Consider the following 20,377-nt stretch of genomic DNA (forward strand, 5'->3'; position numbering starts at 1 on the left):
ACATTTCCATTTTCTTGTAAGGTTATTACTATTTACTTTAGGCAGTAATGCTATCTGCATTAACCAAGTTGTACTAATCAAGTACTACAGTTGAAATTAAAATTTTTTTTTTTACTTTTGGGGGGAACTGACGTGACAATAAGAAAATCCGCCGTTAGTACTTGGGTTGTATGGTTTTGGTTATGCACTAACATTATTCGTTGTTAATTTGAAACACACCCTGATTATATGAAAGTAGGTGATGTTATACTTATAAACTAAGTACGTAAACTTTTGTGTTTAAACTGATGTGGTATGATTTTTTCAATTGTTACACCATTTATCTATATTTATTACTCATTTTGAATAATAAAATAAACCCTAAAACCCACCCATGGTAACCCAGCGGTAAGGGCAAACTAAAATGCTATAAATGGTCCAACCTATATGTCGAGATTTTTACTTTGGTAACCAGGGTTTAGGTCACTTGCACAAAGTTCAACTAATCTCTAGGATCTATTGAAACCTTACAAACTAAAAAGACCAGGTAGTAGTCAATGTTATTATGGTAGGTGATCCCAATGTTTGAACGCAGAACTTAAGAAATGTGCAAATCTCCTTAACCGCCAGCTAATCCATTGAGATCCATAATTCCAGATTTGATTCCTCTGGGACACAAAGATATACTTCTGTCATTTGAGTATTAATTGATATACGCATAAACTGATTTGACACCTCATTATTAAAAAATAAAAATGAATCCTAAACCCTATTTATAAAATTCATTTTGTTTTCTTCTTTCTTTATATGACTAATAATTGTTTTTTTGTTTGTATTGATAATTACCTATATAAAAGAAAATCCCTATAGGTTGAGATAGTCTTTACACGCCGACCTACACTAGTAGGATTTGATGTATAATTTTTATATTAAAACTTGTAACATTAAACTAAGGACATGAATTATAAGTTTATACATTGAATATTTCTAATTTAAGGGTTTATTAAACTATTAAATTAAATATACATAAATCAAATATTTGACTCATTACTTATGTCCACAGTCCACTCCAGTTTCGTGATTTCAAAATCAATTATTTAATTTATAGTATTATTTATATCATTAATTAAAATATATGTGTAATCCAATATGTGTAGATGTTATAAGTTATATATTGATGATTATTAATTAAAAACCTATATATTAGCTTGTATTACAAATGTTATTGTAATTTTATCGTAATATCATAGATTTTAGTTTCGTTTTAATACAACGTTATAACAATAAATCAATTTAAAATTTGTAAACTCTCGACATGAAACTTATAATAAAAGAAGTAAATGAAATATATTTTCGAAAGCCTATGTACTAGGTTGTAATATCGTATTATTGCTGTGATATAAATTTAGGTTCGTTTAAACACACTGTTTTCAATACATTAACTTAAAATTTGTAAACTCGTAACATGAAATTTGTAAATAAAAAATGTGAATAAAATACTTCGTAAATTTACTTCAATGGAAATATAATAATTTAAAATTTATAAACTTATAATATGAAATTGATAAATATTCTTAAAGGCGAACTAAGAGGATTGTGCATGACTTCAACCACAGTTCTATGTTTGATTCTCTGTTGGGTGCAAAGTTAGTATCTTTGCCCATGATTTACTTGTGAGGGCTATGACGGTGATTGTTGAGGGATAACTTTCTTTGAGGATTAATGGGGGCAGGATAAATAATCCGAAAATCGAACCGAACCGAAATTAGGTTTTTTTACAACCAATTCGGTTTTCGGTCTGTGAAATTCAAAAAACTGGTTCGGTTTTCAGTTTCTGTTGGGTGCAAAGTTAGTATCTTTGCCCATGAATTTCGATTCTCGGTTTACCCTAAATATAAAAGCAAAAAATTATTAATATAAAATAATAAATATTTGAATTTAGGGACTTAAATAAATATTGAAGAATTTTAAAGATTAAAGTTAATTAAAACCGGTTAACAGGTAACTGAACCAAAAATTTAGTTCATTTTCGTTTCAGTTTACATTCGATTTTTAATCGAAATCGGTGTGTTTTTCGTTTGCATAAACCTTTTGATTAACCTGATAATCCCACCTTTAAAGATTAATTGATATACGTAAAACTGATATGATATCTCAATTAATAGAACAACCTGGTTATGTTTGTCCATATTTTCAAAGTGTTTTTTTGTGAACAATCAAAATTTTCTAATCACCCTGAACCCAAACCAAGTAGATATTGTCTGCTCTGGACTTAATTGAATAATATTTTACTCAATTGAGCATGAATGGCTACAATTTTCTTCAAATACTTCCAAAATCAGCCATGCTTAAAAAGGAAAGTTGAAAAATTAGGGTTTTAACTTTATATTCAATCATCAAAGTGGCATTACAAGTTCAATTTTTGTGGCTTAAATTCCAAAGTGACTTATAAGCCAATTGTGAATTTTAAGTCTAATTTGGTGAGTAAAATGTCAACATGTTCATGATGTTACTAATTATAATTAATTAAACTTAGAATAATGACAATTGAGTGCCAGTATAATAACAAGAATGTTCCTAATTTTATTTAATAATTTATTAACCCCTTTGCTTAATCAATCAATTAATTAATTGTATTGGGTTTTGTGTGGAGTTGGGTAATTATATCTAGGATGCTCTTGTCTTGTGTTATAAAGTCAAAGTCATGGATTAAAATAACCCACAAGATTCAATAATTTCCCAATACTTTATGCTTCATTGCATTAAATTATCTATGATATGGTTTCAATTGGAGTCAAGATTTGGTGTCATTTTGACAAGTACACCATAGTACAAAATTCATTTCATTATGTAAAACAACGAATAAAAACTTACTTCTACCAGAATTCACTGATGTATCGTATGATAATTTATTAATATAAAATTTTAAAAAATTATTGAATATTATAATCTTGGTTTACTGTTGATGACAGCATGAAGAAAGTTTGGTGACCTATAAATTTGGATGAAACAATTGCACCCAACTGGAGCCTCCAAGATTGACCATCTCATTGAAGCAAAGGGTTTAGATAATTGGTATGAACACCATAAAGGGTTCAAGGGACTACTAAAATAATTAATTAATTTTATTTAATGACACTTGAAATCATGCTTTTAATAGATTAATTTGTTGTTCTTGAGAAGTATTTGATTGTGGCCAAAGGGCAATTTAAAGGTTAAAGAAAAAGAAAATGAGTTCAATAAATTCAATAAAATTTAAGTCTCATCTATCTTTGTCAGCCTTTTATCATCCTTTGAGAGGAAAAAGCGAAAGAAAATAAGAGTCAAGAGATAAGAAAAAAGAGGATTAAACAATCAAGCAAACAAACAAGTTGAAATACAAAGAAAACGACTTTTGGATAGATGGTCTAGGAGGTCATCCGCCATTTCCGTGAAAGTCTATTTTGAATTAATTATAGGGTTCTATAGTCATACTGTTATTCGTGTGATAATGTTTTCTTTTCTGATCAATATAAGTTCGTCAATAGATTGAACTTTTAAATAAAATTTAATAATTGATATCGTCTCGATAGTGTTGCAGTATCAATATGTAAACATTTTTCATAATTTAAAAGACATAATTAAAGTTGATTGTTTAGGAGATTAGTGACCCCATATGAGACATTTAATTTTAAAAAGCAAAAGATAATCCCACCATAATTAGGGTTTGATTTTTATCAATTTGGGTTTGGATTAGTATTTTAATTTGAATAAGAAAGCAAGATGACCTTGGAAGAAGCATGTTATAGGGCCCATAAAAAAATAAAAATAAAATAAAGATAGTGCTTTTCTCCCCTTTAGTGGAGGATTTTTTGCTATTAAAGTAGCCATTTTTCTAAGTTCTACACATTCCCTTTACTTTTAGGGGTTCTTGATTGATTTAGCATCTACATTTGTGAACCCTTTCATTATTTATTTCCTCTGTATCATTGATGCAAAAGGAGAAAATTTACCTATGTCTCATTATCACGATGAAAAACAATTAAGACGGTAGAATTCAAATACAGTTTTTTGTTTTTCAAAATACTGAATACAAAAAATCTTATGAAAGCACGTTTGATTAAAATAAGTTGAAATGTTTTCGAAACTTGTTTTTCGAATAAAATCCTAATAACTAGTGTAAAATCAGAAGAACAAATTTTTTTCAATTATTTTTATAGCTTTTAATATGAAAATAGTTTCTAAATATCATATCATATCATACACCTTTTCAAATATTAAAAACATTAGAATATATATATATATTTTTTTTTATCTTATTTTAATTTTTGAAAATTATTTTCGATGACCTATACCTGATTGTCGGGGCAAGTGCTAGGCCCTAATTGAGTAGGAAAGCGTGACAGTTGCTGCAAAATTCAGGGTGTAAGCCCGGACAGAGCGATCGTCGATACAGATCTTGGTGATAATAGCAAATATTCAAATGAGAACTTTGAAGGCCGACAAGGGAAAAAGTTCTATGTGAATGACACTTGCACGAGGGAAGCTTGTTCGGATTATAAACCAAACATAATCCGGAACCATAATCTGAACAATAATTATTGGTTTGGCAACTTAATAATGCCCACCATGAACTATCTAATTAAAAAAGGGGGTATTATTGGAGTGTCTTAATAATAGACAAGTCATCTCTCAACATTGATGGATGTATTTGTTTTCTTGCCACTATTTCTGTTATTTTCCTGTCATTTTATTGGTATTTTCTATTAGTTGGGTAAGGCTTTAATTAATTAATTCTTTTAAAATAAAAAAGTTGAATGGTCTAAATCTACCAAATAATTGACTCCTTCAAGCAACACAAAAATCAATTCCCAATTATTTATTCAAAATCTAGATAAACTCAAGAGGAGGTTTTTTTTTTTTTTTTTTTTTTTTTTGGGGGGAGGTTAAGGTATGAACGCGTTTATGACTAAATAGATATAGTTTGTTTGTGACGGTCATATACTAGAGCTAACCGAGTTTCTTTAATTATATATGAACGTACTAATAATAATTATATAGGCTCGGAATTTTCATCTTGTTATTAAAGCTAATGGTAGTAAATTCTTCAATAAATAGGGGAAAAATGTTTTAGATTCGGTAAATATGAACACTGATTATAATTACAAAAAAAAACATTATTGTGCGCGATAGAGTCATAGACGGTAAAGTATGGACGTGAGTCATTTGATGCTTCATTTGGAAGATCTTTTAGTAGAGTTAAACAAGTTAACTTTAATTATAGATTCAACCACATTATAATGAATCGTTTGATAGATTTATTTGGATGTAGGAATATAACCAATATGTGAACGTACAAATAATAATCATGTAGGGTTAGAATTTCCATCATGCTATAAAACCTAAAAGCTTCTTCAATAAAAAGGGGGAAAATGCTTTTCATTTGATAAAGATGAACATACAACACATTCAAGATTTTGTTTTTTAAAAACATTTTTGAGGGCAAAAATGTCCTAGATGTTTCATCAAGTAGCACTAGTACTAAAAAGAAATAATAAAATCATGTAAATTCTGCAAAGGGCTCACATGGGAAACCAGAAATTATGGTCCAGCAAATTTAAAATTAGTACACAATTGCCCTGTATATGTTCCATCGCATCTCATGGCGCTTCAACATATGCTATGATGATTGCCCCTTTGTAAATTCAAACCCTAATTATTGTTTAAACATTCGTACATTTCCATTTTCTTGTAAGGTTATTACTATTTACTTTAGGGCAGTAATGCTATCTGCATTAACCAAGTTGTACTAATCAAGTACTAACAGTTGAAATTAAAATTTTTTTTTTTAGCTTTTGGGGGGAACTGACGTGACAATAAGAGAAATCCGCCAGTTAGTACTTGGGTTGTATGGGTTTTGGTTAATGCACATAACATTATTCGTTGTTTAATTTGAAACACACCCATGATTATATGAAAGTAGAGTGATGTTATACTTATAAACTAAGTACGTAAACTTTTGTGTTTAAACTGATGTGGTATGATTTTTTCAATTGTTACACCATTTATCTATATTTATTACTCATTTTGAATAATAAAATAAACCCTAAAACCCACCCATGGTAACCCAGCGGTAAGGGCAAACTAAAATGCTATAAATGGTCCAACCTATAGTTCGAGATTTTTACTTTGGTAACCAAGGTGTTTAGGTCAGCTTGCACAAAGTTCAACTAATCTCTAGGATCTATTGAACACCTTACAAACTAAAAAGACCAGGTAAGTTACAATGTTATTATGGTAGGTGATCCCAATGTTTGAACGCAGAAACTTAAGAAATAGTGCAAATCTCCTTAACCGCCAGGCTAATCCATTGAGATCCATAATTCCAGATTTGATTCCTCGTGGGACACAAAGATAATACTTCTGTCATTTGAGTATTAATTGAGATACGCATAAACTGATTTGACACCTCATTATTAAAAAATAAAAATGAATCCTAAACCCTATTTATAAAATAAATCATTTTGTTTTCTTCTTTCTTTATATGGACTAATAATTGTTTTTGTTTTGTATTGATAATTATCTATATAAAAGATAAATCCCTATAGGTTGAGATTGTCTTTACACGCCAACCTACACTAGTAGGATTTGATGTATAATTTTTTATATTAAAACTTGTAACATTAAACTAAAGACATGAATTATTAAAGTTTAATACATTGAATATTTACTAATTTAAGGGTTATTTAAACTATTAAATTAAATATACATAAATCAGAATAATTTGACTCATTACTTATGTCCACAGTCCACTCCAGTATTCGTGATTTCAAAATCAATTATTTAATTTATTAGTATTATTTAATATCATTAATTAAAATATATGTATAATCCAATATGTGTAGATGTATATAAGTTATATAATTGATGATTATTAAATTAAAAACCTATATATTAGCTTGTATTATCAAATGTTGTTCTAATTTTATCGTAATATTATAGATTTTAGTTTTGTTTTAATACAACGTTATAACAATAAATCAATTTAAAATTTGTAAACTCTCGACATGAAACTTGTAAATAAAAGAAGTAAATGAAATATATTTTCGAAAGCCCACGTACTAGGTTGTAATATCGTATTATTGCCGTGATTTCATAAATTTAGGTTCCATTTAAATACAATGTTTTAACAATACATTAACTTAAAATTTGTAAACTCGTAACATGAAATTTGTAAATAAAAAATGTGAATAAAATACTTCGTAAATTTACTTCAATNGTCCATTGTCTCATCTTCAAAGCAAGAACTGAAACGAATTCAAAGTTAAAGTAACTGCATGCTGAAGGAGAAAGAATCATTCTATGAGTTACCCTCTCCAAACTTTAAAGAAGCAATCACCCACTACCAAATGGAAAATGCCGATGAACCAAAAGAATAATAATAATAATAATAATAATATTGAGGATTTATTATTATTATTATGAGTGTTTTATCTTTTGGGAGTTTGGTGGGTGAGAAAAGAATTATAAGGAGCACTAAGAGTAAGTGACATGATCTTGTTTCTTTAAAGTTGAACCAAGACCTAACACCAAGTGGTGTTAAATAACACCCTTCAATTAATTCTTAAGCTTTTATGGATTACTGAGTTGGAGTCACTAAACCTTCATGCCAGAGGTTGAAGAAGAAGAACCACCACCACGCACGCTCTCCCATTTACTATTATTTTGGTTTGTGCCTGCTTATCAAGAATTCACGATTCTTTTTTTTTTTTTTTTTGGATAATTGAGTGTCTAAATCAGTTTGTACGTATCTCAATTAATCTTCGGAATCTATTGAACATCCCATAAGTCTAAAATATCCAAAAATTTGAACAAAAAAATTCAAAGAAGTAAGCAAACTTTTTTTTTATTGGCAAACTAATCCTTTTTAAGGATAAGAATTGATGATTTTGAGTGTCAACTACCAGCACCACTTTTGCCCCATCAAAATTATGTTCAGATTTTTGGATACCCTTTTTCTTTTTCTGTCATGGGTTCGATTTTATTCTTTAAAATCTTCATTGATTTAGACTTGGTTTGAGCAGGACATTTTGCTACTCATAGTTCGACACCAAACCACCACATAAATGTGACTTAGTTAGGACTATGGTTTTGTTTTTACACGTAATTGTCGTTTCTTGATTTTTATTTCTTTAGTCTCTATCACCAAAGATTCTTTAAATCTTGCGATCATTTATCCTTCCCTCCCACATCCACATCTTTTTTTGTGGGGGATTTATTGAATTGCACATAGACTCTTCAATTTTAATAGGATTTCCCTATTTTTAGAAACTTTAAATCGTGAACGGAACATGATGATTTGATAGTAAAAGGACAAAAAAGAATCTAGCATGATCTTGTAAATTTGAGTTTTCTCAATGATAAAAGAGTAAAAGAAGAATCTAATATTATCTTTCGAGTTTAAACTCTCACGGCTTTAATGGTAAAAAAGCAAGAGGAAGACCTAACATGACCTCTTAAGTTCGAGTCCTTACGACCCTTAATAGGGATAGCCCTTAGAAGTCTTATCTGATCAGTAGTTTCAGGATCCAAGGGTTTAGTTCATGTATGTACAAATCGACCCGGACACTCTTGGTCATAAAAAAATAAAAAAATAAAAACCATCATACACATTTCAAATTAAAACCACCACTGATTGAGCTGATAATAAAAGAGCAAATGATGATCTAACATAATCTCCTAAATTCAAATTCCCTTGATAGTAAAAGAGTAAGAAGAGGATCTAATATGATTTTCTAAGTTCGAATCTCTTTGATGGTAAATAGTAAAAAAGCAAGAAGATGATATAATATAATCTTCCGAATTCGAGTCTCCACGACTATTAATAAGGGTGGCCATTAGAGCACTTAGCGATAGTTTTAAGGTCCCGAGAGATTAGTTAAGATGCACAGAAGTTGGCCTAAACACCCTTGATCATTAAAAAAATTAAAAATTTAAGATTTTTGAAAAATAAAGATCATTTTATCATTGATAAACTGTTAATAAGCTGTTAAAAATTATATCATTAAGAGTTAATGAATATTCACGCCCAAAAAATGGTAAATAATTTTTGTTATTTTAATAAGTTTAAGAAATAAGTTGAAGGTCCCCAACGAGACAAAGTAGAAAGTGGGCCAGGCCCTGAAATGCTTGGTCATCAAGTTATAAGAGAGAGATCTCCTTTGTGGGTACGAGGGTGTCGCCTCTTTCAATTTTGGAAAATTCTGAATACACACACCATCCGTATTACGTAACATAAAATAGTTACCACATTGATATTGACCTCTTTCTCTTTTCTTACTGTAAATAGTTTTTCTGATCTACATTCTCCTGACAAAAAAAAAAAAAAATGAAGCTGCTTTCGTGCCCATTTTCTTGATAAGTTGCCAGCTCGATCAGGAAACCTCCAATGGCAATACTCTCTCTGCAAGTATATATGGCCCAGGAATTTTTCTGTTCTTGACTGAAATTCTTACAAGTATAACTCAAAAGTGGATGGATATATATAAATGGTGGACCAAACTGGTTTTACTGCTACAGAAAGCTGGTATAAGTCCTTGAGCACAACACAGTTGGATTATAAACCCTAAATAAGAACATGTCTCATTTTCTGTTATCTTGATTAATCCTATACAGAAACAGTAGTGGAATTGATATGTTTTATGGTATAAAAAACGATATTTTACAGTAAAAGTAGTACTGCTAAAAGGAAAGTGTATCCAAATATCTGAATTTAATACAATCATGAGGCAATAATTAAAATACATCAATAAATCTAGCTAGCTTCTTGTTCTGTTAATGTGATCCTTTCATTTTCAGGGTAGACTTAGAACTATCAAGGTTAAATCTCTGAAATATCCCACAAGATGAAAGTTGTTATCTTCTTGAAGGCAGTGATAAAAGAAAAAAAGAAAAAAAAAAAAAAAATAGTAGAGTAAGCCCACAAAATGGAAGATGGGAAAGGGAATTTAGGAAAGGGAATGGGGAGATGTGGCAAAATATTTGTGGGAGAGGAATAAAACAGCACATTTGCAATTGCCCTTGTCCACCTCTGAAAACATTTACCTGAATTGAAGATGAGGTTTTGTCCTTCACAAAGTGGGTAATGACGAATCACCCATACACACACAACACCCCCCCACCAACTACTTATTTAGACACCGCCCACCACTTCCAATAGGCCATTAGATCTCTTCACACCCTCACCTGACACCTCCTCCTCCTCCACCATCTTCTTCTTCTTCTTCTTTTGCTTTCAAATTCTCACTCCAAAGTTCTTTCTTCTTTTCGAAACAATAAAAACCAAAAACCATTCTACCCCAGTCACCAAAATGCCTGAAAAAGCTTTAGAGATCCAACCAATTACTATTACAACACCCACTCCAAACTCACCAATGGCCACTCCTCCTCCTCCACCACCCTGTCGCACTTCAGCAACTCCAGACTCACCAATAATGACCACTCCTCGTAGAAGAGCTCTTCACAGACTCACGGGTTTCACCCGCTCTTTGAGTTGCAGGAGGAAGAGGGCACCAAGTGGACGTAGGATGTGTCCCGTTGACCAACAGGATGACTTCCAGCAAGCAAGCACTCACTGTCTCACATCTTACTACAGTGTGTTTGTCGTTCGCCTTGCTATCATGGTTGGTGAAAAAAACTTTTCTTTAATCTTCTTTTCATAATATTTTCATCGTTTCCATTGTATAGATGCTTTCTTTACCTTCACTGCACAACTGTGTATGAGTTTTTGTGCGCAATACGTGTTATTTATGTAACAAACATCACATACGTACCCACCACCAAGGCTTGAAAAGAACTAGCCCAGCCCATGTGTAAATTTTTGCTGAAAAAAAAAAAAAAAAAAAAATTCTCCTTTCTCTGGTTTCTGGGCAAAGTTTACTCAACTTGAAGTGGTGGTGAGGTTGAAGATGAAATATGTTTTAGTTATTTTTCGTAAAACTATATGAACTTGTTCACAAAGGAAGAGATGAATATACTCACACTACTGTAGCGTTTCGAAAAATCATGGCTTTACGTTTCCTTTACAAAAGACTATATATGTTATGATGAGGTTCCCACCTCTACAGAAGGAAAATTTACTTTTTGTTTTTTTCTTTTTACATGGTATGTGTTGATATGATAAGAAAGTCTAGAGAGCTAACTTTTGGTTTGTGGAATTCGTACGTACGCCCAAAATCTCTACTTTGGTTGGTTTGATTTTAACTTTGCTTCTTTCTCGTAATGGGTTTGTGCAGATTATGCTTGCCATTCTGATTGGCATGTTAACTGTTCTAACATGGCATTTCACTAAAGTTTACACTACTAAATCCCTCGACACTTTGGCTTATGGGCTCCGTTATGAACTTCTACAACGACCCATCTTGCGTATGTGGAACATATTAAACTCCACATCTGAAATTACCACTGCCCAAGTCAAGCTGTCTGAGTATGTCTTGAGAAAATACAGTAGTCCGGTGACTCAGGCGAATCCGACGTCTCAGGCACAACTAGTTGAGGTTAGCAAAATGTAGTCCGCTTTTATCCTTAAAATTTGATAATCAGTTTAAAATGATCTAACTTTTGGACTTTCATTTCTTGTCAGCTCTATGAAACCATGAAGGCTGTAACATGGTCACTGTTTCAAAGCCGTAAAGCACTTAATGCAATAACCATAAACTATAGAAATGGTTTTGTTCAGGCGTTCCATAGAGATCACAGGAGTAACAACACATTCTACATTTACTCTGATCTCTCAAATTATTCAATCAGTGCAGGTATGTACTCACGTCAAGGTTGGAATGATCAATCCATAAAAGGCAATATTTCTGCCATTTGGTATCGAGAACCACTTGATCCCAACACGGGGATCAAGATTGGCAAAGCAAAGCCTATCCCTGCAGACGATCTTATCAATATTGCAGGCCTTTCACAAGTGCCTGATGGTGCGGCCACGTGGGATGTTGCAGTTAGCAAGTACACTGATTCACCGCTGCTTTCAGCAGCATTACCAGTTTTTGGCCCTTCCAATCAAAGCATTGTGGCTGTTGTGGGTGTCACCACAGCACTTTCTAGTGTAGGCCAGCTTATGAAAGAGCTGGTAGAAGTGCACAGTGGCCACATATATTTAACTTCCCAGGAGGGTTACTTGCTAGCCACGTCAACTAATGCTCCATTGTTAGCAAATACATCAATGGGCCCGGAGCTTGTGATGGCTGTTGATTCTCAAGACCATGTGATACGAAAAGGGGCAAGGTGGCTGCAGGCGATTTATGGAAATAAGCTTCCTCCTGGCCACGTTGTCCACATTGAGCATGCTAAACTGGGAAAGGAGGATTACTACATAGACTCCTTCTTTCTGAACCTGAAGAGACTGCCCATTGTAAGTTTTGGCCATGTAGTTAATTTATTATAAAAAATTATAAAAAATTTATATTTATTACCACGAAACTGAGTTGAGTTAACCTCTGTTTGAAGGTGGGTGTCATCATTATACCACGGGAATACATAATGGGGAAGGCTGATCAGAGAGCCTTCAAAACTCTAATTATTTTGATATCTGCATCAGTATGTATTCTCATCATAGGATGCTTATGCATTTTGATATTGACAAATGGAGTCTCCAAGGAAATGAAATTGAGAGCAGAACTAATTAGTCATTTGGATGCAAGAAGAAGGGCTGAGGCCTCCAACAACTACAAAAGCCAGTTCCTAGCAAACATGAGGTCAGTTTATAGTCTCAATAACACATAAAGTGCTGTTAAATAGTACATTTAATGATTTGAAGGACTTAACTTTGCATATATAATGAATAACTTGAATAGAACTGATAGCACATTATGGTTTAAAGCAGGTCCTAATTAACTTCATCTTCAACTTGTCTTAACACTATTAAAGATACGCCTATATGACACATTTTGTTTGCACCTTATGTTGCTTTACAGTCATGAACTTCGAACACCAATGGCGGCCATTATCGGCCTTCTGGACATCGTGATAACTGATTCAAGCCTTGCCAGTGAACACTATGCTTCTTTGACTCAAATAAGGAAATGCTCCTTGGCTCTACTGAGGCTGCTGAACAACATATTGGACCTGAGCAAGGTGAATTACCCGAACTAGCTTCCCACGTTTACCAGCTTTATTATATCAAATTGTTTATTAGTTTTTCATCTAAGATGAGCCAAAACTTTAAAAGTTACAAAATGCTTATTATACGGTGATTAAGAAAGATTAGTCTACTGCATTCAGCATTTATCTGATTATAAGAATAATGAACTGCCAAGAACCCCCATTTGATCAACTATATGCTTAATTAGTCTCAGCTTAATGTTTGTTAAGAGGTTTAAGTTACCGTTTACTTGTTTCTCAAGGAACATATTGATTACTACCATTCTGTAACATCGGAGTAGCAAAAGTTCTAAAGCCATGCATAGAGCTTTATTCCCCTATACTGTGTTTATGGAAATTTCTCATTTTCCTATTGTTTCCTCTAACATTATGCAGGTGGAATCTGGAAAGCTGGTCTTGGAAGAAGCTGATTTCAACTTGGGCCAGGAACTGGAAGGAATTGTTGACATGCACTCTGTGCAGTGTATAAACCAGGATGTGGAGTTAGTTTTAGATCTCTCTGGTATGACTTCAATTTTTATTTTGAGAAAGAAATTTATATGAATGTAAATTTGAATGTTTGCATATATTATGAATTCTGATACATTTTTCATTGATGCATTTCTTTTTAGATGATATGCCAGAGACATTCCGAGGCGACTCTGCTAGATTTGTAGAGATATTTTCAAATCTTATTAGCAACTCTATTAAGTTCACAAAATGTAAGTGCTAATTCTTTTCAACGCCAATATACAATAATAATGCAAGCCATTGTTAGAGTATCATTGGATTAATAGTATAATTAGCTCTCACAAAAACTGTTCCAATGAGTTACAGCGGGTCATGTTATTGTCCGCGGATGGTGTGAGAACTGGAATGCTTTTGAAGATTCCGGGAAGTCTCTGCTTGAGCAGAAAAAATCATGGTGTGCTCTTAGATCGAAGTTCAAGCAGCAGACTAATTATGTGAAGAAGACCTGCAAAAAGGAAAACAAGATGATTCTTTGGTTTGAAATTGAAGACACAGGCTGTGGTATGAACCTTATAAAAATGTGATATTTCTATATGCATTCTAAAAGAAACATAATCCAGTTCTGCATAATTCATACCTGTTTGTTAATTTGTATAGGAATTGATCCAGCCAAATGGGAAACTGTATTTGACAGTTTTGAACAAGCTGATGCCTCAACCACTCGAAAGTAAGTAGTTTAATCAAATCCAACCTCTTTATAGGAGTTTATGATTTTATAAAATGCACCGACTGCCGCTTCGCCTGAGCCCGGGCCCCAGGTTTTGCAGCAACTGTCGCGCCCTCCTACTCATCAGAGCCTAGCACTTGCCTCAACGGCCGGGTATAGGTTGCACACTTCAGCGCCATCAATTTTCGGGACTAGTTGATTTGGCAGCTTAACTATCGCATTGAATTTTACAGTTAAACTACAAACCATACCATATATTATTCTACAAATCAAATGAAAATAAGAAATTAATAAATAAAAAAATTGAAAACTGAGATAGAGAACTTGTTGCTAAAGCCTTTTTCAATTTTCAGGCATGGTGGAACTGGTCTTGGACTAAGCATTGTGCGAACACTGGTAAGATTTCTGAACTAAATAAATGCATACCACAATACAAAGCTACACAAAGTATTTCATTTGGAAAGCCCTTAATTCATTTTTTGAAATTATGTTAATGGCAGGTGAACAAGATGGGTGGAGAAGTAAAAATTGTTAAGAAAGATTCTCCAGGAATTTTAATGCGATTATACTTGCTTCTCAATACACCTTCAGATGGCAGTGAGCAGAGCTGCCAAGTTGACTTTTCAAAACCTACTGTGGTGAGTAAATTACATCCTTCTGAATTTGAAACATGTCCAGATTTCTTAGCTCAACTGGCATTACAGGTTAAATTTTTGCGCCAATGTGTGTAAATTGGGTTCATTTTGTAGCGGTTTGCAACTCCTATATGATACAGGACTAATTTTCTCAAAATTGTATAGTGATTCATGTTGAGTTGAGCTCTTGTATGCAACTATCAAACAGCAGAACACTGACTTATTTAAAATGTTGAAACTTGAAACAGGTGGTGCTTGCTTTAGGTGGTAGCGTGGGAAGAGGGATTACGTCGCAGTGGCTGCGCAGGAACAAAGTGTCCACCATAGAAGCAAGTGACTGGAAGCAGCTGACACTAATTCTTCCGGAACTCTTTAATCCCACAAATGAGTGCAATGGCTCAGAGGAACAGCCTTCATTAAGTGAACCGTTGGAAGAGGAGCAACCTTTATCAAGTGAGGAACAGCCTTCACTAAGTCAAACATTGAAAGAGGAAATACTAAACATAAAAGCCATGAAGGATCAAGTTTTCATCATTGTGGTTGATATAGGACTTCTTGATTTTAAGGCTGGTATATGGTTGAGTCAACTTGATTACCTGGATCAATTTACGGGGAAAGCAAAATTCGCCTGGACGCTAAGCCATAACAGCTCAAGTATGGTGAAGGCAGAGCTTAGAAAGAGAGGGCATGTAATTGTGGTTAACAAACCGCTCTACAAGACAAAGATGATCCAAATCTTGGAAGCTGCTTTACAGGGGAGGACTCTGGAGATAGAGATTTGTTCAAGTGACGGTGGAGCTTCAACAAATAAAGCTCTTGTTGATTGTGACATTGCTGATGCTTTAGTCCCTTTGAGTCTGGGAGACAAAATAGAAAGACTCATTAATTCCAGACCAACTCGATACCAGGATTTCATAAACCACCATATTGAGTTCACTGATCAAAATCCTGAACCAAGTAATTCGAGCACAGATTCAGAAAATCAATCTCAGAGCAGCCCAAAATTACCTGACAATGGACTTGAGAGTGGAAGGAGTAAGTCAAAGGGCAAGGAAATAGCTTCCACTTCCGATGAAAGTCAAAATGGAAGTCCAACATCCAAGAGGCAAAAAATGGTCAGCAGTCCTCCAAAAGAGAAAGGTAGTTCATCATCAAGCGGATGTGATGAAGAAAAACTCCGGGGCTTGCATATACTAGTTGTGGAAGATACATTACTACTCCAGATGGTAGCAGTTAAAATTCTGCTCAAGGCGGGCGCAACAGTTAACGCTGTGTCAGATGGATTGCAGGCAGTGGAAGCGATGACAAGCATGATCGATTCACTGGTGAGAAGGAATGAAGCTGTCAAGAAAGGACTAGAACCAGAGCCTTTAAAGAGCCCACCATATGACTTGATACTAATGGATTGCCAGGTAAGAAATTACAAGGAACAACACATAATTTATCAATTTTTGTTGCATTTTAAAGGTTGCAGCACTAATTAACTTATGCAAATATTTTGTCCTGCAAAAACAGATGCCAGTGATGGATGGATACGAAGCTACGAAAGAAATAAGGAGAATGGAAGAGGGAACTAGGATGCACATCCAAATTATTGCTCAAACAGCCCATGCAATGTCAACGGACAGAGAAAAATGCTTGGCAGTGGGGATGGATGGGTATCTTACAAAGCCACTTCAGGACAAGATAACGGTTGAGACCATCATGAAGCATCTGGGCAGGAGCATTGATTAAGTTTTGACGGCCATGGGAAATAGAAGCTAACAAGTAACTAACAAGAAGATGAAGAAGAAGAAGAAGAAGACCAGACCACCTTACCTATCTGAACTACTATAGTAGCTGAAAAAATGTACATTGGTTTGTTTCAGGATTATGCCTGTTTAGAACCTTTCAATTTCAGCTACTGTTGTTGAACTTCTATTTAGTGTAAGTCAGTGGGTTGTAATGTTGGCCATATATATATATATATATATATATTATGTGCCAGCCAGTATGAACTTATGGTTCTGATTACGATTACGATATGAAGTTTGGTTTGTATTCAATCTTCTTCTTACGTTTTACTCAATATGAATTCAACATTGTAGAGAGAAGACTAAGCAAAACTATCCTTTTTGGTGAACGGGTTGTCTGACCCATTTTGTGCGCACCTTGACTATCTCCGGGACTTTGAAGTTAACGACTAGATAAACCACCAATTATTATCCTATTAATAATCAAGGAGAATCAAACTCAGGCTTCTTGAATAATACACCTAACACTAAAGTTCTATTACCATCCGACCACTAGAGGTAATTAAACTCATTGTTTTAAAACTCGGACCGAAAGGTAACCTGTTTTGCTGCCTGGGTCACGGGTCAACCGATGACATCAGCAACAATTTTATTTTTTAAAAATTATATATTAATCACTTAAATTTAATATATTACAAAAATTCCCCTAAAAAGTTCAAATTATCCCTAAAATTTTTATTTATTTAAAAAATATCCCAAAAAATTACCAATTAATCCGTAAACTTTTGACATATCTCCAAAACACCCTTATAAAATTACTATTAACCCTTATAATTTTGAAATATTATAAAAAGCCCCTCTAAGACCTGAACCGGATCAGAGAAGCTGTCGGGTCCCGGTCTGACCGGCCGATCCGATCCGATTTTTAAAACAAAGGTTAAACTATACTTGTTTCTCTTAAAACAAAATGAAAATTATAATCATCATAATTTGTGTAACAAATTATCCATTGCACTTATTTGGAGGTTTTATCTTCATGACTTCATCATAAGTTCCAATAAATGAGAGGCAAATCACTATATCAACAAAATATCATCAAATTGATAGTCGGAATATTATTGCATCTATTACGAGTCAACGACAATAATCCATATAAAGTACGATATAAATATAATAGTAAAAGTCCTCTTGACATTTCTGAAATAACATAAATCCCCCTATTTATAATAAATGGTTAGTAAATCATTAAACTTTACACGGTTATAAATTAGTAAAATATTATTAAATTACCTTTTTATCATTTATTTAACGTTTAAAACTTAACGGAGATTTCTATTACTTCCCAAGAGAATTTTGTTCCAATGGTTTTACTACCCTTGATAATTAGCAAAAAACAAGTGGGTCCAATATTTCAAGTCCATATGGCAACATCTTATTGGAGAGCGCACGTAACTAGCATGACCAGCCTACACCAGATTATATTCAAAAGGAAAAATAAAGTGAGTGACTTGGCCAGTAAGTCGCTGAATCAATTAACACAGATTAAGCAAACACAAACACGAACAGAAGCAAAAGAAAGAAATTGAGAGAGATCAAGCAAAAAGAAAACAAAAGCAATGGCCAGATACGATAGAGCTATTACAGTATTTTCACCGGACGGTCATCTCTTCCAGGTGGAGTATGCTCTGGAAGCCGTGCGCAAAGGCAACGCAGCCGTCGGTGTACGTGGCACCGACACCATCGTTCTCGGCGTCGAGAAGAAATCCACTGCCAAGCTCCAAGACTCCAGGTACTTCTCCATATTCTATTCTTGTTTTTCTTTATTGGATAAACATAAATAAGAATTAGGTTTTTGTTAGGGTTTTTTGTAAATTTCAACCTTGCCTCCCTTTTTTAGGGTTTTTATGAATCGAATTGATGCGTGTGTTATTGTTGTTCGTTGAAGTTTAATATCAATGCTACAGAATTAGATGTTGGAATTGTACCCGTGATTGAAATACATTGTGTTCGGTTTAGTTTTGGTATCTAGATTTATTTAATTAGTGTTGCAGTGGATTGGACTTTTGTGATGTGTTTTCTAATGCATAATTCTACAGGTCGGTTAGGAAGATTGTGAGCTTGGATAATCACATTGCATTGGCTTGTGCTGGGTTGAAAGCAGATGCTCGTGTCCTGATAAATAGGGCTCGGATTGAATGTCAGAGCCATAGGCTGACTGTTGAGGATCCAGCGACTGTTGAGTATATTACTCGTTACATTGCTGGTCTTCAGCAGAAGTACACACAGAGTGGCGGTGTGAGACCTTTCGGTCTTTCTACTCTGATAGTGGGTTTTGATCCATACACTGGCATACCAGCACTGTATCAGACTGATCCTTCTGGGACATTTTCTGCTTGGAAAGCTAATGCAACTGGAAGAAACTCTAATTCAATGCGGGAGTTTCTTGAGAAGAATTATAAAGAAACTTCTGGGAGAGAAACTACTAAGCTTGCTATTCGAGCATTGCTTGAGGTTTGTTTATTCTGGCTTGGTTATTTATATGAGAAGTTATTTGTTTATATCTCCCTTTTTATACATAAATGTTGCTTCTTTAAGGATGTCTCATTCTTGATATATGAAAGGTACTATGCACTTTTAGATGTGTACGACCATTTGCAAAGGAACATAGTGAGCAATTAGTATACTTGGAAGTTTTTATTTCTCAATGGATTGTATCTGATATATCAACTATACATTTACTAGGTGTAGGAATGCTTCAATCACATGCAATCACTTGAAATAAAAAATCAATCATTTGGCTTATAATTGTGTATACCAAAGCAATACCCTTCAGGGTTACTGTCCTGCTAAACTATGACGCTGCTAAAAGTGTCACATGTTCTTCAAACTTGCTTTTACACCCGAGATGGCAATGTCTTTAGGATGCCACTGGCACTTACACATTGGTCTATGTACATTCACATGGCTATCATATTTAATGTTAAGTTATGCTGCAAAATATAACGCAGTTATGAAGCAAGAGTACAGTATTTGATTACATTACAGTAATAAACAATTGAATATCTTCTGAGAAGTGTAATTGTTTAAATTTCTCTTGATAGGTTGTTGAAAGTGGAGGGAAAAACATAGAAGTTGCTGTGATGACAAAGGAGCATGGTCTAAAGCAACTTGATGAAGCTGAAATTGATGCCATTGTAGCCGAGATTGAAGAAGAAAAAGCTGCTGCTGAGGCTGCAAAGAAGGGTCCTCCCAAGGAAACTTGAATTTGAGTGTATTTTTCAGTTTTCTTATCGTTGTACTTCACCTTGCTCTTTCACATTTCAGAATTTATTTATATCATGTGTGGTTTACTTTTTTGCAACTGGAACCATTTGTTACTGCTTTTGGATTTTGCAGTCATGAAAGCCTGAATTTGGAGCAAGACGAATGAGTTTGGATCCATTGATCACAATAAAAATTGTGGGGAGGAGACAGTTATTCTAACTGTTATTCCATTGACATCCCCAGTAGTTGTATTTTTCAATGTTTTAAAACTCAACCCAGGATGAAACCTAGCAACGTTGCCGGATCCCGGGTTGACCGGTTTAACCAGCTGACAAAAAGTTAAAAAATTTAGCAAATACACCCCTAAAAATAACAGTTAAGTCCCTATAGGTTTGAAATTTAGCAAACACTCCCCAAATACAAATCGGTCGGCGACGACACCG

General features: G+C 33.8%; 2 protein-coding genes across 2 annotated transcripts; both read left to right on the top strand.

Moving 5' to 3' along the window:
* The first annotated feature begins 10,119 nt into the window (after positions 1 to 10,119).
* Positions 10,120 to 16,894, top strand: LOC116129901 (histidine kinase 1). The gene is made up of 13 exons (XM_031415640.1): positions 10,120 to 10,640; positions 11,253 to 11,513; positions 11,600 to 12,376; positions 12,472 to 12,719; positions 12,939 to 13,098; positions 13,501 to 13,627; positions 13,737 to 13,826; positions 13,942 to 14,136; positions 14,233 to 14,302; positions 14,656 to 14,698; positions 14,803 to 14,940; positions 15,186 to 16,349; positions 16,453 to 16,894. The coding sequence occupies exons 1-13, from the start codon at positions 10,329 to 10,331 to the stop codon at positions 16,669 to 16,671; spliced, it is 3,804 nt and encodes a 1,267-aa protein (XP_031271500.1). The 5' UTR covers positions 10,120 to 10,328; the 3' UTR covers positions 16,672 to 16,894.
* Positions 16,895 to 18,217: 1,323 nt separating this feature from the next.
* On the top strand, positions 18,218 to 20,072 carry LOC116129893 (proteasome subunit alpha type-7). Its single transcript, XM_031415631.1, has 3 exons — positions 18,218 to 18,459; positions 18,767 to 19,181; positions 19,772 to 20,072. Exons 1-3 carry the CDS (start codon positions 18,287 to 18,289, stop codon positions 19,931 to 19,933), a joined length of 750 nt encoding a protein of 249 aa, XP_031271491.1. The 5' UTR covers positions 18,218 to 18,286; the 3' UTR covers positions 19,934 to 20,072.
* Positions 20,073 to 20,377: the final 305 nt, after the last annotated feature.

The sequence above is a fragment of the Pistacia vera genome, unplaced genomic scaffold (genome assembly GCF_008641045.1).
Source record: "Pistacia vera cultivar Batoury unplaced genomic scaffold, PisVer_v2 Contig214, whole genome shotgun sequence".
Lineage (NCBI taxonomy): Eukaryota > Viridiplantae > Streptophyta > Magnoliopsida > Sapindales > Anacardiaceae > Pistacia > Pistacia vera.